Raw genomic sequence first — 24,600 nt, 5'->3', positions numbered from 1 at the left:
CTCAAATCCTAGACCTTAAACCCAAACTGTAAACCTTAAATCTAAACCGTAGATCCAAATGCTATACCCTAAACCCAAACCGTATACCCTAAAACCAAATTCTAAACCCTAAACCCAAATCCTAGACCTTAAACCCAAACTGTAAACCTTAAATCTAAACCCTAGATCCAAATGTTATACCCTAAACCCAAACTGTATACCCTAAAACCAAATTCTAAACTCTAAACCCTATGAATTTACGGTTTGGGTTTAGGGTTTAGGATTTGGGTTTAGAGTATACGGTTTGGGTTTAGGGTCTATGATTTGGGTTTAGGGTATAGAATTTAGATTTAGGGTTTACTGTTTGGGTTTAGGATTTAGAATTTGAGTTTAGAGTATGCGGTTTGGGTTTAGGGTATAACATTTGGATATAGGATTTGGGTTTAGGGTATAGGATTTGGGTTTAGCGTATACGGTTTGAGTTTAGGGTATATGATCTGGGTTTAGGGTATATGATTTGGATTTAGAGTATAGAGTTTTGATTTAGGAATTAATTTTTAGGGTTTAGAAATTAAGATTTAGGATTTAAAATTGGTATTATTCTTTTTTTAGCGATTTTTTATCTACATATCACATTGATTGGTCATAAATCAAGTGGTGAATATAAAGGTTCACTCGAGGAGGTGAACCCAAGTCTTGTACATTAGTTATTGTGTATACGACTCTCACTCTTATCTTTTTTTCTCTCTTTCCTTCTTTCTTTTTGTTCAATTGCAAACTCGTAACGTAATTGCTTTCTTTTGCTAGGAGCATTTTCATTGGAGATTTCTTAACCAAAGTATCACATCCACAAAATAATAATTAAAACAGAAATAATTAACAAATGCTTCAAAACGTGTATCTCAAATAAATATTTTAAGAACTTTTTTAAATACTATAAGACACATGTCATATTTAGATTATTGGTATAAAAAATTAATTTAAATTAATACTAGCAGATTTAAAAGATAATAATATCTTATTGTTAAGATACTCAAATGAACATTCCCACTGTTAAGATTGTTCTAAGGGTCTGGTGAAAAAGAACATGAACATAGTGCCAGTCTTAATCAGGTTAGTCTTTTTATATAAACGAACAAATTTGATTAAAAACATGGGTAAATCTCATTTTTCTGTTTTAAGACTATCTGTTTTATAGAATATATCATTAAAGCAAAAATTATTCTATAATAGAGTTATTATATTTTAGGATAAATTATAGAGAAGAAAAGATAGTGTGCTATTGAAGATAATCAAAAATGAATGGCCTGACCTCATTACTCATTTAGATCCATTCATAATTAACCCAAGTCTTCTAGTCTTCTTCTAGACTGCCGACACGTCTTGGAATAAATAAAATGTAGTGTTGTCGGAGATCTTTGATTAAACAACTTAGCTCATATTGATGATAGCTTCTTTTTTCCGAAACAAATATCGATGATGTCGGGACGCGTTGGTCCAAGAAGACATTGGAAGTTGGTGCTGCCTGGGTATTACGTGATTCAAGAGGTACGATTCTTCTTCATAGTTGCCGCTTGTTTTCTCGAGTACGGTCGAAAGCAGAAACGTATTTTCTTTCAGTCGTGTGGGCAGTGGAAAGTATGGTATCTCACAAATGTCAGCAAGTCTACTTTGCATTTAAATGGGGGTTGCTGGTCAATGCTATCAATAGACCACGAACATGGCCTTCCTTCAAGTTCAAAGTATCAGAGATTCGATGTTTGCTTGAGGAGCTTTTAGGCTGGCGAGTCCTCCTTGAAACCTATCATGCGAACAGAGGAGCCCTCTTAATTGCAGACAGTGTGGTGACGGGGAACAGATTTCAGTCATATGTGGCTACTGGTGCTCCAGGATGGCTACTCAATTGATTTGTATGGGGTTGGTTTTCTGCCTGTTGTGGCTTTAGTATGATTTTTTGGTATAGTATAGTGTGTACTTATATCTTGTACACTTTTGATGCAATGAAATATGGTAGTTGGCAAAAAAAAAAAACAAATACTGATGATAGCTAAGCATTTTTTAATTTAAATATATTACTCTCTTTGTTTCAAATTTTACTCTAATGTAAAATATTAAGAAAAATTATCTTTATTAAAAATATTACTAAATTATTATTTAAAACTAATTTATTTAATTATAAATAGAAATAATAAAAATTCAATATGTTACACAATTTTTAATAAATTTGAAGTTAAATAGATTTGTGTAAACATTATCTATTATAAAATAATTTTTTTTCTCTAAAATATCTAATATATTGAAACAGAATGAGTAAAATCAACACAGAGTCAATTTGCCAAAAACCCAAAAATAATTATGAAATTAGGTAAGTGCACATGATGGGACAACTTTGGTGACTATAAACCAAAGTGCCATAGGAAAAGATTTAGAGTATTGAGTTAATTATGAGATAAGTTGTGTGTATAGCATGCAATTTCTCAATCAACACGTGAAACAAGAATTTTAGAATGGTTACAAGTTCGACTCGAACAAAAACTCATTATTCAATGTATTAGAAGAATAGTTTAGTCCACACACTGGCTAAGTATCTATCTTATTAAAAATCAAGTACAAAATCATTTTGTTTGGTTACTTGGATAAGAGTATTAAAAAAATTTGGTGTGCTTGGAAACATGGGTTGTAGTCTTTTTAAAAAAAAAAAATTTTGTTTGGAAACAAAGATAGTAGTATTAAACAGAAAAAATAATGGTCTTAAGTTATTAAGTTCATTATAAAAGAATGTTGTCAATATATATATAAGAAAAATACAATACAAAGCCCAATTTGAAATACCAACTCAAATTATGGTTTTTATATTTCATATTAAGTTTTTAAAATATAATATATGTAATTATTTATATGATGATACATATTAAATACTATTAATTATATGATTACTTATATGATGGTACATATAAAATACGATTAATTATCTGATGAAATTATACGATATATAATAATGACTAAGGATTGGTTTTCAGACATCCATACGGGTTTGGTTCTGATCGGTTTGTGTTTCGGATTTTCGAGGTCAAAGATTTCAGTCCTATTAGGATGTTTCTAAATTTTTGTTTGAGTTTGATTCGGATCTTTGCGGGTTTGAGTTTGGATAACCTATTTAAATTATTTTTAAAGTTTTAAATCACTATATATTTTAAATTTCTCAAAATCTATAAATAAAGTAATATATTACCTATAAATTTAAATAACATATGTCAGAATACTTAAGCTTAACATATCAATTGGTTTGATTTAAAATTTTGGATACGAAATCAATAATTATTTTAAGTATTTTTGGTGATTTGAGTATACTTTAACTATTTCAGATATTTGTTTTTGACTATCTATATACATTTTCAAGTATTTTAAACCAATTTAAAAGTATCATTCTTGATGTTTTATATACGTTAAATATAAAAATAATTAATATATAAGTATATAAATCTATTTTTAGATAATTTCATGTACACGAATACTTCGGTTCGGATCCGATTCGGTTCTTTAACTAACAAAATTTTGAATAATTCGAATATTTAATCAATTTATATTCAAGTTTGGTACTATATTTACGGATTGGTATCAGTTCTGTTCCTCGGATTCATTTTGCCAAATCCTAATAATTACATGAAAAACAAATATCATCATATTTTTTAAAATATACATCCGAGGAGGTGCAGAGATCAAAGCCTATAATCATTTGTTTTAACAACAAGCCAAATAAATATGTTGATTGAAGAGCGAATAAAACAAAACTAGAGAAATACATAGTTTACCAGAGATACTCTATGTGTCTAATTTATTATAATTTTTTTTTTGTTAAAATAAATAAATTCAATAATTACAAACAAATAATATATTTCATAAACGTGAAAAATAATATCCGCGCTTTCGAAGCGCGGATCAAAATCTAGTTTTAATTAAACGATAAACCTTATAACGCGTCTTGATGCAGTTCAGTTCACATTACACATGTCACCGAGAATAATTGACTCTCAGATCTTCTAGGTACTTGTTCACGCTTCACCATGCTCTATCATTTTCTAATACGATTTATAAAAATAATCAATTAGCTGATGATCTTCCAGTTCAGGAAAAATAGTTATTTGTCTTTTAACGCTGAAGTTACACCAATCGAGTATTGACTGGTTGGTGCGTGGGGAGAGGCATAGAGGACCACGTTGTTGCTTGCTTGGCAATTCTTATACAAACAAACCATTGTCCTTTTTTCATCCTTTTTTTTTTTCCATCTAATAGATATATATTAAGAGTCAAAGCCCAACAGGCCGAAGCCCAAGTATTACAAACATACAAGCCCACACATAGGGTAACCAGAACCACATTCAAATAGGCCATAAGACTTAAAGCCCAGCAGAAACGAAAACCCTAATAATCGAAAACCCAGCACCTAACCACGCGTCTAATCTGTGATCTATGCGGGACACGTGTCGCAGCCTCAACAGCAAAGAGCTACACGTCGCACAGCTACCGCGTCTTCACCGCCACGATTTCATTCCGGTGATAACAGACACCGTTTTACCGGGAGACGTCCAAATCCACCGCACATATCGTCGAGCCCGGCTCTCTTACTACGCGGAGAGCGTCATCGGGACTTCCCGATATCTCATCCAGAAGAGCCGTCGGAGTCGACATCGTCACCACCGTGGCTTCTTTCCCCAGAGAGCATCACCGAACAGTCGGGATCTCATCCTGAGGCACCGCCACCACACATGCAGAATAACTAGCCGGAAAAAAACAATGGTTCAAAACAGAACCGCCGTCTAAAAGGAGGTAAAAGCCGACCGTTCGCCTTTAGGAAAAAGGAGCAACGCCGGAGTCAAAAAGCCGGACGTTCACCGTGAGTATGGAGACACGCCGGAGCCGATAGTCTGCCGTCCACCGATGAGAGGATCGGCGCCGCACAAGAAAAGAGAAAAACAGAGAAGATTTCAAGTAAGGAGGCCGGACCGACGGAGGCTGAGTGAACCCATTCCACCGGCCGGAGACAGTAATTTACGGTGGAAGTTCTAGAGAGAGGCGAGAGCAAAATTCTAGAGAGAGGTCTTGCCGAGTTTTCGCTTTCCTTTTTTCATCCCTTCTTCGTTTATCTTTTTCATTCTTTACTTACCCAACTTAAATTGATATTTATTATTCGATTAAACACAAGAACGTGGACCTATAGATTGGTCACAATTAGAGCACTGATCATCGACTACCAATAATGGAGCTGGATTTTGGTTTCTAGAGTTACGTGAAACACATTTTTTTATGTAAAAACACACTAACGTGCAAATCTTAACCATTATTTTATTGTTATTGGCACCGATGGCGTCTGGATCAAATCCTGCTTATCTAAACACAAAATATTCTGGTATACCCACCGCAAAATTGCATTCGGGTTATTTCAAAAAACTAAGTGACCATCACTTAACAGATTTATTTATACTGGTATCTAACCTGAAATCTTTGTGAATTTACCTAGATCTTCAACCACTTCTCCATAGAATGAGTTAGTGGTAAAGTCGGCTTAAATTTCATAAGGTCATATTAGTTTGAAAGCTAAATAATATGTATAATTGTTTTTGCTATTTAGAAACCAAATAATATATACATTTCAGGGACTAGGATAAATACTTCTCCTGTCTTTTCTCATGATCAGTCTAGTTAGCATATCTAATTAATATATGAATGGAACTTAGTATTGCACTTTTTAAAAATACAAATTAGTATTGTTTTTTTTAGTTTTTAAAACAGTGTTTTAACTTTAGCTACTAAGATTATAAAACAGCAAACATAACAAAACAAATATTGAAATAAACAATCAATGAGTAACATACTAAAAGTGTGATTGTATTGTAGTTCTAGCGCAAAAGATTGCGCTATAAATTTTGTTACTCCTATTAACTCTGGAGCATTACCAATCAGATTCAACTTTATTTTCTCTTATGATTCCAATCACTATTGAAACAAAAGAAAAAAAACACACTACACGTTACTCTACATTTTATTAGAGTATTTGTTTCTTTGTTTTCCTCTCTATCTCTCAACTGTTTATTTCCTCCCAGTTCCATCTTTTATATTACTCAATTTCTCTAAAAATTATCAATTATACGCTAGGAGCCCGACTGGAAATCATGATAATTTTTTAGCTAGAATTACTTTTCTTTCAGTTCAGCTTATACTTTTACAAATCAGCTAAAATCAATTTCTATCATTTTTTATGTTCACTACTGTTTAACGGGAGGGACATATTATTATACTTTATTCATTCACTGATTTTGAAGTAAAAAATAAGTTACACCTGATTTATTTTTTATTTTTATTTTTTTACTCTGACTTTTCCTATTAATTATTCTATTTGAATTACTCCTACTTACTCTAAAATTCACCAGTGACACCCTAAATATTGTATTTTCGAAAACAAATAATGTTCTTTTCATTCAGCATATATATACATAAGATATTTTGATTGTATAACAATGTGAGAATAGAGAAGACACGCACGCGTTATTGATACGAAAGAAAGATTCCATCGGAATCACAACCAGGGAATGAAGATGACAAGATGTGGAGGAGGTGGTGAGTGTTTTTAATTAGGCTTCACTTACTAATTGCGATGTTAATAACTACTCCCTCTGTTTTTTTAAAGATGTATGTTTTGATGTTTTCACACATATTAAAAAAACACATTAACTATACATCATTTTTAGAAATTATCAAATTCCAATGCATTTTAACCAATAGTCTTTCAATAAATTCAATCAGTTTTATTGAAATTTGCAATTTTTGTATAGAAAACATAAAAAATACATCTTTGTGAAACAATTTATTTTTCTAAAACATCTATCTTTAAAAAACAGAGGGAATATGTTAAATCAAGAGAGAGTCGATGTGGTTGTCATTGCTTGGTTAATGCCATGTCTTAACCAGATATCTTAATCCCAACTTGTTCTATTTTTTAAGAGTCCCTTGGATCTCCATATCTTTTTGGACGGCGGGACACCTAGTTAACATTTCCATCCATTCCTTATTCAATTAATTATGTTTCTTCTCCAAAATTTATTATTTTATGTTCATCAATGTACTCTTACCCCGGTCTCACAATATAAAATATTTGTTTTTATTTATTTATAATGTATTTTACTTTTCTTGAAAAATAAAATATTTGATTTTTCGAACTGTTTGTATTCTACAGTACTTTATGATTGGTTAGATTGTTTTTTATTAAATATTAAATGAGGTTTCCAAGTAAAACAAAAACAAAAAACAAAACACAAAACACAAGAACAATTTTTTAAAAACTTTTAGATTTTGATCCGTACTTAAGAAATTGCGGATTAATTTTTGTTCAAAAATCATTTAGTAAAAATAGAAATTTTACACACATATATATATCACCAAAAATTGTTTACAAGTATATAATTAAATTAGCATTTATATAAATATTATTTTGTGAAAATAAGAACTTTTGTATAACCTGCTTAGTATTAATTTTAATTATATTTTAAAATATAAATTAACTGTATACCATTCAACCCATCTCGTACTAAATAAATAGTTACATATTTTTGAAATAATCCACAAAAACTGTAATTATAAACATAATCTATAGATGGATGTACCATATAATCAAATAATATTAATATCAACTGAATTTAGTATTTTATTTTTATCAAATTCAAATATTTTAAATTATATTTAACATTCTAATTTAAATAGAAGTATTAAAATATAAAATTATTTGTTATTTTAAATATATTACTTTATTATTTTGTTTTAATCTTCATTTAATTATGGTGCTTGACATTATTATGACTTTTTATTATTTAAAATAATATACACTTACATTTTAAGTAAAAGATTATCAAGATAGAATCTTCGGAAAAATACTTATGGATATCATAATATCTTTTAAGATATTTTATTTTTAAAGTATTTAAATAATATGTTAATGTAATGTGTATATTTAATAATCAATAAGTTTGTTATATGCAAAATAATGGGAAGTTAAATAAATGTAGTGGTCCAACATAATTTTTGTAAGTAGATTTTTGGTGTTTCTGTTTTAATAGTATAAGATGTTCTTAGACTTTGCATTTTAGCTAGAATAGCTTATTAATTAATGAAATAGAAAAAGTACCACTGCTTAATTTTTTTTAATAAACTCATCATAGGTAGCACGAAGTGAATACTAGAATTTGCTTGAATCAATAGAACTGATATGATATAATTCGATAATAGAGCATTACAAGTAATACATACGTCACGCGGGGGGAGACAACAAACGAGGCGGGGATCGTGCTAAAATCTTCGTCGAGTCCGCAAATGAATAGCTAGATCAAAGTTTACATAATAATCATAAAAATAACCCACAAGGCATAATTAATTAGTTGGTTCCCTGTCAGTTGTTAATCAAAGAATAATCAGCAAAACGCCGTCCAAAACCTTTTTATATTGTGCAAAATGGCTTCTCTAGTGTTCCACACTTTAGTATTTTATTTTTTTTGTCGTCAGTTCCACACTTTAGTAAATAATTGCATAAACGTAGATATATAAATTATTAAATGCATTTAGCCGTTTAGAAAAAAAAAAACTTAAAACGGAGGTCGACGCTATATATTACAACTCTATCCATGTTAGAGAATACTTAAAACTCCACAATAATAAGTAGATTGTGAATAACATTACATAGTTTATCTTAATTTATATTTTGGAGCTGATTTAGAAAGAATAAACATTTTTGTGTTACCATGGAATACCACGTAACACAAAAACCGTGGCACATTAGATGCCATCGTACCTTCAGCTCTCTCTGGTTCCTTAACTCAATCATTGAATGCCTTTTAAGTTTGTTTGGTCTTTGAGAATACGGAGTAGCTAAAGTAAAGCTAAAATACAAGAAAGTCATCATCATCCTCTTCCGTGTTTGTTTGTGAACCTTTTTGTGTGTGTGTCTATGAATTAATATCATGTAATTTAACTATTTTATGGAATTTGAACACATAACCTAAAAGTATGATTAGATAATTATGAAACTGTAGTCTTGTCGTTAGTGAATAAACATTTGTTATATGTAAATGTGTTGGTTGTTTATCCTTTGAGTTGAGATGTTTGATCTAAGTGTGATCTATATAAGAAGAAAATATGGGTGTTACCTTGAAATACCACGTAACACAACATTGGAAAAACGTCTATTTAAACATGAATTTAATCCATCGTGCCTATTTTTTCTTGAATTTTATAGTATTGCATATCACATATCAAATTACATAAGAATTCAAAATACTACATGAATTTTAAGCATTGTGTATTTTCATTCCCGACTTCATAGTAATGCATATTTTATACTAAGCTAAACAAAAATTTAAAAATATTACATAAACTTTTAAAATTGTGTTTATAACTGACCGTCAAAATGTTATCCAACCATTAATTTAAAAATATTGTTTTTGATAAATTCTGTAAATTTTAAAATTTTAAAATACTATATAAATGCCTAAAATTGTTTATATATATTGAACATCAAATATATTATTCATCCGTTAATTTATTAAAATGAGCTTATTTTGGATAAATTCATCAAAATGTCGTCATCTTAAACAAATTCTATAATTTTTTTTTCAAAAAAAATTGGAAGGTTCGAACTCTCATACTGAGAGACAAGTAAGAACATATTAACTACTAAACCAAAGTAACTTTTTGTATAAATTTGTAAACATCAACTGATATTTAAGTTTTAGTTTAATCAAATAAATGTTATCAAGTTTTATTATTTAAGTTTTTTTATCAAATAAATGTATAATTATTTATATTTTAAATTTAACTTTGAAAATCATTATTTTATAAATATAAACTAATGACTATTCATTTAAATAATTACTTTATATTATTACTAAAAGTTATCAAATTTTATTATTTCAGTTTTATCAAATAAATTTATAATTATTTATGTTTTAAATTTAAATTTGAAAATCACTATTTTATAAATCTAAACTAATTAGTATTTATTTAAATAATTACTTTATAGTATTACTAAAAGTTCAAAAAAATTTGTAAAAATTTAGAAATTTTGTTGTATTGCCTTAGATGAGAGACAAACAATATTGTTTTGATAAAATCTGTAAAATTTAAAATTTAAAATACTACATGAACTCTCAAAATCATGTTTATATATATTAACTGTCAAATATATTAGTCAACCATTAATTTATCAAAATGATGTCATTTTGAATAAAATATGTAAAATCTAAAATTAATCTATAAACACAATTTTGAGAGTTTATGTAGTATCTTAAAATTTTACAGAATTCATCAAAATAATGCCGTTTGATTAATTAATGGTTGAATTACACTTTTGACGATCAATTTATATAAGCACAATTTTGAGAGTTCATGTAGTATTTTTGTTTAATTCAGTATGAAATATACATTAGTATAAAGTTCGGGAAGAAAAATACACGACACTTAAAATTTATGTAGTATTTTTGAGTTTTTATGTAATTTGCTATGGAATATAATTTGATATGGAATAAACACTACTACAAACTTTGGGAAGTAATATGCACAATAGGCAAAGTCCATGTTTTTTTTTTAAAAAAAAGGCAAAGTCCGTGTTGAAATAGGCATTTTCCCCAACATTAGATGTCATCATACTTTTAGTTTGTGTTTTTTTGTTGTGGTTCCAAAATTCAAATCACTGAAGGCCAAGGGCCTTTTAAGTTTGTTTGGTGCTTGAGAATGCGGAGTAGCCAAAGGTAAGCTAAGATACAAGAGATTCATTCATCACTATCCTTCTCTTCCGTGTAAGCTGAATTCAACCAGGAACAGCTTTTGACTTTCTTTCTTTCTACTAATTTCATAAAATCGAAAAAAGGATCGGGAGGGGGAATAACTGAAAATACAAAATTATGTTGGCATAGTTTGTGATAAAATGAAATTATGTGGGTGAATAGTATGAAGATAGAAAAGAAGAGAAGGACTGATGTTGATAGGGTTAAACAAAAAGCAAAGAGAAGGGTCCCGCAACACGTGACCTGTATGTCCCATTCATCTTCATCTTCTCCCTCTCTCTCTCTCTCCTCACCTCCTCCATATAAAGAAGACAGCAGATGCAGATTAAGAAAAATAGCAAATCCCTAAAGTTCAAACACACTCTCTCTAAAAAAAATCTCTCTCTCTCTCAGGAAGAAGAAGAAGATGGGGTTACAAGGTCAACTCTCTGACGTTTCATCAGATTCAATCCCTCTCATGCTCGTCGCTCTCCTCGCTACTCTGTTCAAACACGTCCGCTCTTTCTTCCTCCGCTTCTCCTCCTCCTCCTCCGTCGTCGAAGATGCTTCTTCTCTCTCCATTTCCTCAGGGTTTGCTAACATCGCCGTACTCGCCGACCAGCTCAAACTCAACCGTCTCTTCTCATACCCCTACGACCATAACGCCGCCGCCGCATCATCAGATTGCATCGTCTGCTTGTCTACACTCAAGACCGGAGAAGAAGTGAGGAAGCTGGGATGCAGACACGTGTTCCACAAGCAGTGTTTGGAAGGTTGGCTTCAGCATCTAAATTTCAATTGTCCGCTTTGTAGATCTCCGTTGCTTGGTCGTGGAGGCGGATGTGAATCGATCACTTCTTCTTTCTCTCTTCTCTCAGAAGCTCAGTGAGTTCTTCATTGTCTGATGAACAAAAAAAAAAGAAAAGGGAAAGAGAGAAGAAGAGTTTGGGCGTTTTTTTGATCTCGCTGGCTTTCTCCTCTTTCTTTTGTTTTTTTTTTCTTTAGGGATTTGGGTGATATTATTATTTTTTTTCTTCAAAAGGGGATTCTTCGAAATCTCTTCTATATATTTTTTTTTTTTGAGGAATGTCTCTCAGATCAGATCGGAGAGGTTCTTTTGTTATTCAAATTTTCGCACATGTAAATTTTCTAGTATGAAAAGTGTTTGTGTTGTTCAGAAAATTAGCAAAATCGAAAGCTAACAATACGCATAAATTTGTAAATTGTTCCTGCACAGACGAGAACTAGTACTATTTGCATTTTACTCTTGTGTTTTTTTTTGGGATATGACATTCTCAATCCTGCAAGTAAAAAACACCAGCAGGAACAAGTCATCAACACTTTCCATGTGATGGGACCATGATGTCTATAGTTTTGCACTTCTTTCTTCTCCTTTCCTCTTCCACCCTTTGCATTTTACCTTTGAAAAAAAATTGTTTTCAAATTTATCCAATCAAAGAGCAATGGGCATGGGCAGCTTAAGATCCTCAGACAAGTCTTTGGTTAAGGATTACGGTAGCATTGCCTCTGTGTAGTAGTGCTCTTTGTTAAGGCCTATGGTGATTTCATGAGATCCGTAATATCCTTTGTAATTGGTAACTTAAGCTCCTTTTAAATCTTTTGCTCTGTATTAAACTGAAGAAAGAAACAACCACCCGAGCGGGCCATTTGACCCAAAATTTTACCTTAAACTAAGCCTAACCCAACCACAAGCTTAACCAAGTAAACCGAAGCCTTTTCCCACCCAAACCCAAGTAAAACTGAAGAGCTACGTGAAACACATTAAAATGTAGTGGTTGTAAAATGTTACCGACTCGAAACTCTGAATAATCAATTAATGTATAAGAGAGACGAAAAAACAGCCAAACATGGCAATTTGCAAATCCATGCCTTGCTGTAGTTAGTTTTTTTGAATAAGAAAGTCAATGACTGAATCACAGCCACTCAACCGTAAACCCAAAACTGGAAATGTCTGTTTTTGTTTTCTAACTACAAAACGTGAGGTTTTGTATTTTTGGTGAGTAGTGGACTTGAGGGTGGAGTGTAGTGCGCAAGTTGAATCCAACAGAATACTTTCCTAAACCCAAAAATCATAATAGCATATATTTATCTCTTCTTCTTGTTTTTTTTCCATCTATATAATCGGTCAAGAGTGATTTCGTTGAATGGAATTTTGAAAAAGCAGACAAATAAATTAAAAGCCAAAGGCCAAACAACTCAAAGTACTCTTGAATAGTTGAATGCATATGTAAAGTACGGATATGGAACTTTCAACAAACCACAAAGCAGCTAAGTAGAATTTTCTTTTGATTGTTGACTTCTACATGTTTTTCGCGTTTTGTAGATCCACAGATGTTAAATTAACGTTGCTTCAAAACACTCCTTAGGACCTATATGTTACAAGGTATGAGGTATCTGAAACCTTAGAAAAAACAAATGCATTACAAGATCACAAGTTAAAAAGTAAAAGGCTATAAATATACCAAGAATAATCTTAATCTAGCAGGTCTCTTGACGGGGGAGAAAAATACTACATTGTTCTAGTTTTTTTTTCTTTTTTGAAACACACATTGTTCTACTTTTGATTGTCCGTTTTACAAGTCAAGTTCTGGCAAGTACGGTAGAAAATAATTAAATTTATTTGCTTACTTAATACACAAAGCTGGAATAGCTCAGTTGGTTAGAGCGTGTGGCTGTTAACCACAAGGTCGGAGGTTCAACGCGTCCTTCTAGCGTTCATATTTCTACCTTACCCTCTTTTTAGCTGTCATTCCAGGACACTATGAGATGTTTTTTTATCTTACATAAAGGTCTCATTTGAAATTTCCTTCAAAGACTTTGATTTGATTATTATCCTAGTTGTTAATTTAAGTTAAACTTTATAGTATAGGAATGTGAGATGCTGTTGCTTGCTTTGTATATATAAGAGGTAAGTTACAGCTAGAATGCTTTACTATATGAATGAGAGCAACAAACATGAAACAACCCCCACAAGATTATAAACTTGTTTCAGCCAAGAATGTTGGAGACCGGTCCAGTAAACCAATGGCGTGCACTTAGAAGCCAATACGAGAGGATTATGGCCAACACACCAGCGACTGCCACCGGAGTGTAGTTGAGTGTCTCGGCCGTTATGGGATATGCAACGGGAAGTGAGAAGAGAACGGAGATGGTTGCAACCCATATGACTGCCACCCACCCAACCACCATTCCGTACCTCCCAAGGCTGAATGGTCCAACCACAAAGGTGTTGCGTGACAATGTCACTCTTAGAAGGATAGGGATTGCGTATGCTATGTACAGTCCAATAGTTGCTATCGACACCATTGCTTGGAACGCCACTATGCTCCCTAGTGACTGCCAGTTTTTCATCACATCAGAACAGCAAATCTAAACACATATAAAGAGACAAAGATAGGGGACTTACGGTGAGGGCCATACAAAATGATATGGAAACAGAGAGCCAAACTGCGTTAATAGGAACCTCTTTGCTGTTCACTTTGTGCCATAAGGGAGACAATGGCATTGCTCCATCTCTGGAAAACGCATAAGCCATCCTGATGTAGCCAAAGCACATGCATGCATATGGTCAAAATGCAAAATACAAACGATGCTTATAAGTTTTAGACCAAACACAAGTACATACCTGGAGTTGCTGGTGACAGAGCTCATGCCACAGAAAAACACAGCAACCGCAACAATGCCTAAGCACACAATCCCTCCAGCACCACTCCCAAACCTGCTCTTGAAAGCTAAGTAGAAGATCTCAGCAATGGCGTACCCACCAGAGTTATTAGTCTCACTCAGAAGGTAAGGTATGTCTGTGACCGTATAGCATATGCCCAATATATAACCCCATCCAAACAGAATTGATATCCCAATTGCACTGATTATTCCTCTTGGACCGTTCTTGTCTGCGTCGATGGTCTCTTCAGTCTACAACATTTTTTTTAATCTTATTACATCATCAAAGCTTAACACAATCATAGAAACAGAACCCATTTGTTTCAAGACTCACCATGTGGGCAGATGCATCATACCCTGTAATAGTGTACTGGCTCATGAGTAGCCCCAAGACAAATATGTAAACGTAACTGGTAATACCGACTTCATTGTCAGTGTTGAAATGAGTGAACACAAACTTAGTTGTTGCTCTTTCCGTAGAGACCAAAGGGATCAGAATCATGAGTACCAAGACACCTGAATAACAAAACAACAGATCCTTTACTAACTTGCTCTGCTTTGAGACATAACACACAAACAAAGAGATGAGAAGGTACCTAGTAGGTTCCAGAGAGCAGCAATCTGTCCGATGAAAGACAAGACTGAGATAGGGAGACTGTTGAGAAGTGCATGTATGAACAAGATTCCACCATGGATGGCAATCACAACATAGTCGGATCCTTCATATCCTCCTCCGTTTTTACCGCCGGTGGAGAGAAGCACGATCACTTGAATCAGCTGTGCTAGAGAGAAGTCAACGCTCGCCGTCACTGCCCACTGCAAATACACAACCTATAACTTTCAGACAGACCACAACAGTGATCTATATAAGTTAAAAGTCTTGGTCTGAACTCTCCAACAAACCTGACCAACGATGTTGAACCTGAAAGATTGAGACAAATCAATTTAGAGAGAGAAAGAAACAAAGATTCATGCAGAAGAAGAAGAGTGTACTACCAGCCGGTCAACCAAGAGGCAAGAGGAGCCCATCGTGGGCCAGCAAGCATAGCACTCCAGTAGTAGAGACCACCGGAAGTCGGGTAAGAGGAGCAGATCTCAGCCATTGACAACCCCACACACATAGTGAAGCCTCCAGCCACGAACCATCCGTAGACAAGAGTGACTGTCCCGCCGAATCTCAAGCCGGTGTTATAGGTGGTGGTGATCCCGGTGAGGACAGAGATGATGGAGAAGGAGATGGCGAAGTTGGAGAAGACCCTGGAAAGTCAAAATGTTTAACCTTTTTAGAGATAAAAAAGAAACTGAAATTCAGATGGAGACAAAACATAAGAGAGGAGACAGACGAGAGGTCACGCTTGAGCTCTTGCTTGTAGCCTAGCTCCTTGAGACGGGCTTGGCCAGAATCTACAGACTGATGATCGCCGGAGATTCCGACCATAGCTGCTTTGTCCGAAGGTTGTTGGGATGTGTTTCTGTTAGTTACGTAACCATCCAAAAGTCTAACCTTTTCGCTTTGGTTAGCTTTTTCCATTTTTGTTAGTTAAAAAGCTTTAAACTGTCTTTGCTTACATATACACAAATCAAATCCGTTGATTAATTGGTTCTGTACTTGTCATTGGTAGCGACATCTTACCCATGTTAGTATGTTACTCTTACATTTTCTTTTTGTAGTTTAAACAGCTGTAAATTTATAATATCGAGGGATTCTAAAAGATGTGGCGTGTGATCTTCTTTGTCTATACACTCCAGAAGTGGCCAAAAGAGTAGATTCACTTACAAATGTTAAAATACATGTGGAGGTTAATATATTCATATGCAACTGTAGCATCCACAGTCTCTCACGATGACCAGATATAATGAATATATAGTTTAGTTGTTAACTACATCAGCTGGACATAATCTCCTAATTAAGAGTATTATTGTGATAGTTATGTTTCTAGCCAGTTCATATGATGATAAATATTGTTATACTAGGATAAGATCCGCGCCTCGCGCGAGATGAATTTGTTATTTTTATTATATTTTAGAAAATGAAATAATAGTTCGGTTTTATTTGGATTAGGGTTAGGGGTGTTCAATCCGAATATCGAGTTGGTTTTGGTTTGGTTCGGTTTTTTCGGTATTTCGGTTTGTAAAATATAACTAATATTCTAAATACATATTTACTTCGGTTCGATTTGGTTTATATACAGCCGGTTTGCATTTTATTCGGTTTTATACCAAAAAAAATTATTTAGTTGGAGATCATATTATATATTATACGAATTTTGGAGTCATGTTGTCAAAAAGTTATTTATTAAAAAATATTATATATTTAAATAAAAGAATAAAAAACAAAAAAAAATTCTATCATCTAATAAAATATCAAATCTAAAACTAATATTAAAGCTCTAAATTTAAAAAATAAATATAAAAAACAAAACATAAGCATAAAAGAAAAGGTTTATTATTCTTTCATATTTAGTGTTCATCAAATTAATATGTATTCGATTGAACACAACTATGTTTGTTTAAAGATAAAAAAAAGTTGTAAAGAATTTCAACAAATTGTTATCTATCAAATTTATAATCTTTACTTCAATTTAGTTACTGTTAAAAATAAAGTAAAAATATCAAAAAGAAAGACTAAGAAAATAAGAAACTTCACTTGTACTAAATTGTTACTTAATTATAGTTCAAGTGATTCAAGTGATTTAATATATATGAGATAAGTTAGGCTAGATATTATTAATTGTAGTTATGGACCAAAATCCATTTTGAATTTATGATGAGCCTGATCGATTTGGATTTAAATTTTTATCACATTGTTTATATGTATAATTAAAAACTCTAATGTGGTCAATAAGTCATTTTTATTTCAAAAACAGGTTCTACAATTCTTTAATATTTAACTTTCACATCATTAAGAACCATATTAATGATTTTAGAACCATCACCTTATTATTTTCAAAATCGAATTACTTTGACTTTAATCTTCCACATAGTTTTGAAAGGTTTCAACTGGACGACTAAATTGATGCAGTCAATCTTGTTGCTTTAAATCGTTGGTATATATATATATATATATAATTTAATTTGAATATTTATTAAATAAAAATTCATATTAATATAAATAAAAATTCATATTTAATATTAAGCTATTGATCACAAAATTTTCAAAGTGGGATCTTCAAATTTCTAATAATTTATAGACGTTTTGAAAAATTCAAAATATAACATATAAGAAAAAAATTAAATGTTTTTATTATATAGTTGATGTGATTATTTAATATCTTTTAATAATATAAAATTAAACAAAAAGAACTAAGATACAAAAATTATTATCAAAAATTTATTATTCATAATCATTATTTTTCATATATACGTTAATCATATTAGGTAATTTCGTAGCTTTTATTTAAAGAAAGTTATTTAATTTGAATATTTATTTAATAAAAATTCATATTTATACAATTTTATGATTATTTGTATCTTATTATAACAAAACAAATTAAGCTATTGATCAAAAAATTTTCAAAGTGAGATCTTCAAATTTCTAATAATTCACGTTTTCAAAAATTCAAAATATAACATATAATAAAAAAATCTAAATGTTTTTATTATATAGTTAATGTGATTGTTTAGTATCTTTAATAATATAAAATAAATAAATAAAACAACTAAGATAAATATTTTTTTCAAATATTTATTATTCATAATAATTAATTTTCATATATACCTTAATCATATTAGGTAATTTCGTAACTTTTATATAAGGAAAATGCGAGATTTGTTTTTTGCACAGTATTTATCAATTCGATAAGTAGTTTAATAAAGTGTAATATAAGTTAAGATTGACCAACATATTTTTCTAAGAATACTATATTTTATATAGTTATTTATTAAATGAGACTTCATAATCATATGATTTTATGATCAGCGCTTATATAATAAGTTTATAATTTATAAATGTTTTTGAAAATTCACAGAAAGTTTTAATATTAAAATATTTATGTAATCTTATATGGTATATATAATTTAATTTATATATATTTGTTTTATTATTAAATGATACTTTTTACACATATGATTTTAAAATCATGTGCATCTTTTTATAATAAAAATTAGGCTTGGGTAATCCGGGTCCTCGGGGCGGGTTAGGGGCTAGTCCTATCGGGTCCGGATCTTTCAGGTCCTGAAAATTTAGACCCATATAGGTGCCTGTAATTTTTCGGGTCGGTTCCAGATCGGATCTTGTTGGATTCGGGTCGGTTCAGGTCTATAATTCCAATACATGTAAATACCTGTAACATTTCGGGTCCATATCGGGTTCGGATATTTAAAATCTAAAAAATATATGTCATACCCAAACTCACTCAAATTTAATTAATATTTGTCATATAGATCTAAATATTTACAAAATAACTTAAATTAATCTATTAGTAATTAACATAAAACATTTTTAAACTCTAAATTTTATTTTTAAAGCTTCATATTACTTAAAAATGTTAAAAAATACTAATAAATATGGTTAACAAAAGATATTCAGCTAAATAAAAAATAATATATATAACACAAAACACAAAAAATCATAGTTTTGAATATACATGTTTTAAGTTGGGTATAAATCGGTTCTTGTCGGGTCGGATCTATTAGGGTCGGTTCTTTTCGGGTCCGGGTCTATTCGGGTCGGTTCTCTTCGGGTCTGGATCTATTCAGGTAAAAGAAATTTAGATCCAAAAGGTACTTGTAAACTTTCAGTTTCGGGTTTGGGTCGGGTATTTTCGGACCGGTTCTGGGTCGGGTCTAGGTTAAAATGCTCAGGCCTAATAAAAATGTTAAACCTTTGATCATTAATTTTAACATAATAATTTTAATAGTTTTAGTCATTTATTGTCGTTTTTAATTCAAAATATAACATATTCGAAAAAAATCTAAATTTTAATTTTGTAGCTAATTTGATTGTTTATTTTATTTTAATAATATAAAATTAAACAAAAAAATGATGGAGGAGATAATTTTTTTTATCAAATCTTTATTATTAGAATCATTAATTATCATATATATATTAGTTAATTATGATAATTCCGTAGGTTTTATTTAAGGAAAGAAAATAAAATAAATTAAATTGGATCATTCACTTTTTCAATTTCAATCTAAGCTTGCCACGTAGAATAGTTTAATACTCCAATTGAATGACACATATGATATAATTTTTTTTTAATTAATACAAACTTGAGTTTCTAATTTTCAAAATATTCCTCCTTTAATATATAGGATATTATATCTGCGTATAATAAGGCTAAACATTGGACTATTGGTTATTCAAAAAAAAACATTGGTTTTTAACAGTGTTGTTAAAACCGGACCGGCAAGTGAACCGGATTTTTTGGGTCATGGGTCAATGTGGTTCGACCAGATTCGATCCGGTTCGATCCGGGTTTGATTAGAGTAAACTAAATTTAATGATATTTTGAATATGTATATTCTTACAAAGATAAAGATCATATCAAATAAAATATTTCAATAACCATAATGTTTAGAAATTTTTAAAAAGTAACAAACTAAAAATATAATAAAAGTAATAGAACAATGTAATAGTCCAAATATCAAATCAATAGAAAAACATATTTAATTTTTATTCTCCGGATTTTTGTCACTCCAAATCTTCATCACCTTTACAAAAATTATAGACACATTAGTTAAAAATTTATACTATGAAATAAAATTAAAAATTATACCATGATTGAGTTCTTCAAGTCTAAGTTTTCAATTCTTAAAATCTTCTACAATACCTTGAGAAGTAGATATCTTGTGAGTTGCAATCATGAATAGACGTCAAAGACTCAAGAGAAAAATATGAGATGGCTTTACCTTATTAATCTGAATCCTATTTTTATTTTAAAAAGGAAATTTTAATTGTTTTATTAATAAATTTTTGATTTAATACAAGAACCAGGGTTTAGCCGGTTCGTTGGGTCGCCGGTTCACGGGTTTTTAATGGTTTAATAGGGGTTTTTAACCGGTTCAATTATAGTTGAGTTTTGGCATTAACCCAACCTGCATTTGATTCCGGTTCATGGTTGAACCTGGTCCGACCACCGGTTCGGTCCGGGTTTAATAACACTGGTTTTTAATGATTTTGTGACTTCGAAATAGTGGAATATCACAAAATATTTCTAAACATGCGGTAAAAATTCTATAAATATAAATTAATAATATTGAAACTTCAGAAATTTATTAGTCTATGATGTTATTAATTTAAAAACTTTATTTTTGGAATTATAGAGATAGATTTAACTGTTTTTACTAGATTATTGATATATTTGATGTATGATGATTACATATTGTAGAATACAAATTCACTTTTATATATAATTGGATAAAATTATATATAAAATTAGAGATGAAATTTAGTTTTAATAAAGATAAACAACATTTTTTTTCTGTTTAATTATGTCTATATAAAATTTATATATATGATAACTATTAATATATGATTTTAATGGATCCATTACCTAAAAGTTTTCAAAATATTACTATCTTATTATTTTATCGAATTATGTTATATTTTATATTAGCCAAACTTGGTACCAATATCTTACTAATTTATAATGTTTAATAATTTATAAAATATTAATTTATTAAATTTCTAATGTAGCTAATAAGTAGTACATTACGGCATCCACATTGGTTTATAATTTTTTTAAGTTTTTCTACCACAAATTTTTATATTCAAAAATATAACTTATAGAAATTTGACAAATGTAAAATAAATTCTCAAACACATAATAAATCTTTTAACTGAGAGATTTTCTCATTCGTGAAACACTCTTTGAAAGACTCACGGATGAAAAGTATGGCCTTACGGTAAGGCCCTTACCTAACAACTGAATGTGAAATAGAGCTAGAAAATGAAAGTAAATTTATTCAGAAAGATAAAATTACATTGTTAGTGATATGACTAAACAGGACATATGAGATTTATCATGCTTCTCTTTGAGTTGCTCACAAAGTTGAGCATTAAGAGTATCTCCAAAAACAAAATATATTTTGAAGTTTGCAAAACTTCATATTTGAAGTTTTAAGTTAATTTTCTCTAAAAACAAAACTTCAAATATAACTTCAATTTTTTTTATACTATGCTCTTTATATTTATGATACTTAACTTAATTCATAAAACTTTATAAATAAATAGCGAATATATAAAAATATTATAGAAATATTAATTAACAAAATGATACAGTAAAATATATAATTTTACATCGAAATAAAAAATTAAATTAAATTATAAGTAATATACTACATTATTCTATAAATCTATTTTCATAATACTTTTATATATGATCAATTAGTGCATTTGTTAAGTTTCTTTTCTAATATTGTTTTATCTAAATTTAGTTTTCAAAAAATATTTTAAGTTTTATTTAGTTTTTTGTGTAAATTAAAATTATAAAAGCAAATTTGAAGTTTTTATAAGTTATAAAGTTTTAAAAGGTCAAAAAGATTAAAGGACAAAATATTTAAAAATCATAAATATAATATATAAATGCAAGGACCAAAAAATCAACAAAAATATATGAAACTTCAAATTTGAAATTTTGAGTGGTAATATTTTTTCTATATTTGAAGTTTTGAAGTTTTTTTTTAGAGCAAAAGATTTTATATTTGAAGTTATAGAGTGTATGGTCTAACAACGTTAAGTTACTCACAAAGGATAACAACATTAAGTTGCTCACAAAGTTGAGCCTTAGAAAGTTAGACACATGAGCTCTATCATGCTGCGCTTTCAACATGCCTAATAATTAGTCCTTTGGTGTATTGAGTTGTTTGTCATATGACTCATATATTTTCCCTTTTTCTTATTTACGTTACCGACTCTTAGGGATTTTTCTCTATGAGGATGTTACTTTTTCTGTGAATCCAAGTTATGTTTGACTTTTTTTTTGTTTGAAACACCCAAGTTCAGTTTGACAAAACCGATGGTTAACAACAATAAACCAAAAAAAAAGGAAAAACAACAGAAACGTGTTAAAAAGAAACCTATTATCATAAACCTAATCACAGCAGCAATACAAAATAAAAAACTTGTTTCAAAAGGAAAAGAAAAAAAGAAAAAAGGAAAAACGTTAAAATTGAGGTATCTATTCCAGTGCTATAAATTGGAGTCAGAAAGAAGAAACGAAGACACAGAGGAGTTTATAAGTCAGACACAGAGAGAGAGAGAGAGAGAGAGGAATGAGAAGTGAAGAGACGATGGTGTTTCAGAATTGGAGCTGGAAGAAGAAAAGCGAAGATCATGATTCATGGTCTGAAAGTTGTTGTTATTGTAACATGAGAGAAGAATATCTTGATACATGGTTTGAAAGTTGCTATTGTTATAACTTGAGAAGAGAAGATACAGCGTTACAGGGTTGGAGGAAGAAGAGAAGAAGAGACGATGATGATGGTCAGAGCAAGAGAAAAGAAGAAGAGACACGGTTTAGACATAGGACAGATGATTTACCATTTATAAACGACGATTTGTTAGAAGAAATCATGTTGAGGCTTCCAGCGAAAGCCCTAACTCGATTCGAGATCGTGTCTAAACACTGGAGTCGTAAGATCAAGTCTAAATATTTCAAGGATAGATACATGTCGCATCAGAAAACAACTCAAGAACCCAAATTCCTATGTCTCCACGAATCTTTCTTAGGTCTTACTCTAACGAGTATGAGTTTGGACTGGTCTTCGACGTCTTGTCTAGCGGAAGAAGGCCCGGTCTATCACATTGAACCAAAAATCGACCAATCCACCAGAGTTTCGGGTAGTTGCGAGGGTCTTGTCTGCATATTCGACGAGCACAAGCCGACAAGTCCGATTATTGTGACTAACCCGGCCATGGTACGTGCTCAAACCCTGCCTCTTTCCTGGTTTCAGCGTCAGTGCTTAGAAGACAATAATAACAACAAAAATCAACCTCCACAGTTCCCAGGACTTGGGAAAGACGACGTTACAGGAACGTACAAACTAGTCTGGCTGCATAACAACGAAAGCAACTACACCTTATCATGCGAGGTTTTTGATTTCGAGGTCAAGAAATGGAGGTGCCTTGCGAATACGCCTTGTGATGTACGCGCAAACGAGGAACCAATATTCGCAAAGGGATGGCTTTACTGGATCATTGCAAATCGGAGTAACGAGTATAATATTCTTGGTTACAATATTCACACGGAGATGTTTAGGGTCTTTACAAATACGATTGTTTCCGAGGCATGTGATTTTAATACGATTACTATGTGCAGTCTAAGTGACCGTATCTGGGTGACAAATAACATGCCAGAAGGTGATGGTATGCAACACTTTTGGAGGATCAAAAACACAATGGATTCCGAGTGGGAATCGGAGAAGCTGTTCTCCATAGACCCTTATTTGATTTCCCCTGGGTTTAAGAATACCTCAACGGTTGAGCCGTTCATCACACTTAAGGCAACTTCCAAGGACAATAAGAAGGTTATCGTCTCAAGGTTATATTTCTCCAATCTCGTACATTTGCTTTCTAGTCCCACTGGCCAAGGCCTAGTTTTTGGTTCTGCTTTTACTGGTCCTGGTTACTGTACATTCATTCCTTATTTTCAGAGTTTAGACTTTCCATTGTGAACTAGCTTATTTAGTATATTAAAAAAAAAAAGAACAGAACATGATCGTGTGTGTTTCGCATATACATTCTTGACAGAATCTGTGCATAGAAGTAAACTTATTCCATTGGTTAATTAGAGCATTGTATTTTCTTATTCATTAGTGTTGTTTTCTTAATTTTAGAAGACAATCCCATGTATATCAATAGAGAAACATTTAAAAATTGTAAATTGTAGTTTGTAATAATTAAAAAATAGTTTTGATGAATTGTTATTTAATTAAGATGATAATTAGTATGACGTGACAGCTTAATAGTCAATTGAAAAAAATGTAAGAAACCAAAATCTAACATATTAATCCAAAATTTAGGAAACGTTATTATTTTCTTGAATAAAAGCTATGGTATTATCTAATATGATTAACATATATATACAATCAATAATAATGAATAATAAAAATTTGATAATAATTTTTGTATCATTCTCTATGTTTGTTCAATTTTATATTATTAAAAAAAATTAAACAATCACATTAA

At 30.9% G+C, this 24,600-nt stretch overlaps 3 protein-coding genes and 1 non-coding gene across 4 annotated transcripts; 3 read left to right on the top strand and 1 right to left on the bottom strand.

The window, feature by feature from the left end:
- Positions 1-11,109: 11,109 nt before the first annotated feature.
- On the top strand, positions 11,110-11,946 carry LOC108809342 (E3 ubiquitin-protein ligase RHA2B). The gene has a single exon (XM_018581490.2). The coding sequence runs from the start codon at positions 11,212-11,214 to the stop codon at positions 11,671-11,673; it is 462 nt and encodes a 153-aa protein (XP_018436992.1). The 5' UTR covers positions 11,110-11,211; the 3' UTR covers positions 11,674-11,946.
- Positions 11,947-13,445: 1,499 nt separating this feature from the next.
- On the top strand, positions 13,446-13,519 carry TRNAN-GUU (transfer RNA asparagine (anticodon GUU)). The gene has a single exon. It is a non-coding gene; the product is annotated as a tRNA-Asn (tRNA).
- Positions 13,520-13,662: 143 nt separating this feature from the next.
- On the bottom strand, positions 13,663-16,023 carry LOC108811187 (amino-acid permease BAT1). Its single transcript, XM_018583226.2, has 8 exons — positions 15,812-16,023; positions 15,465-15,725; positions 15,372-15,390; positions 15,065-15,284; positions 14,803-14,984; positions 14,431-14,720; positions 14,212-14,341; positions 13,663-14,141 (listed from the first exon to the last, which is right to left on the bottom strand). The coding sequence occupies exons 1-8, from the start codon at positions 15,997-15,999 to the stop codon at positions 13,794-13,796; spliced, it is 1,638 nt and encodes a 545-aa protein (XP_018438728.1). The 5' UTR covers positions 16,000-16,023; the 3' UTR covers positions 13,663-13,793.
- A 6,680-nt stretch (positions 16,024-22,703) lies between these two features.
- LOC108808020 (putative F-box protein At2g02030) lies at positions 22,704-24,101 on the top strand. The gene has a single exon (XM_018580226.2). It carries the CDS (start codon positions 22,704-22,706, stop codon positions 24,084-24,086), a length of 1,383 nt encoding a protein of 460 aa, XP_018435728.2. The 3' UTR covers positions 24,087-24,101.
- The last annotated feature ends 499 nt before the right edge of the window (positions 24,102-24,600 follow it).

The sequence above is a fragment of the Raphanus sativus genome, chromosome 6 (assembly GCF_000801105.2).
Source record: "Raphanus sativus cultivar WK10039 chromosome 6, ASM80110v3, whole genome shotgun sequence".
Classification (NCBI taxonomy): domain Eukaryota; kingdom Viridiplantae; phylum Streptophyta; class Magnoliopsida; order Brassicales; family Brassicaceae; genus Raphanus; species Raphanus sativus.
This window is presented reverse-complemented; position numbering and strand designations above follow the sequence as displayed.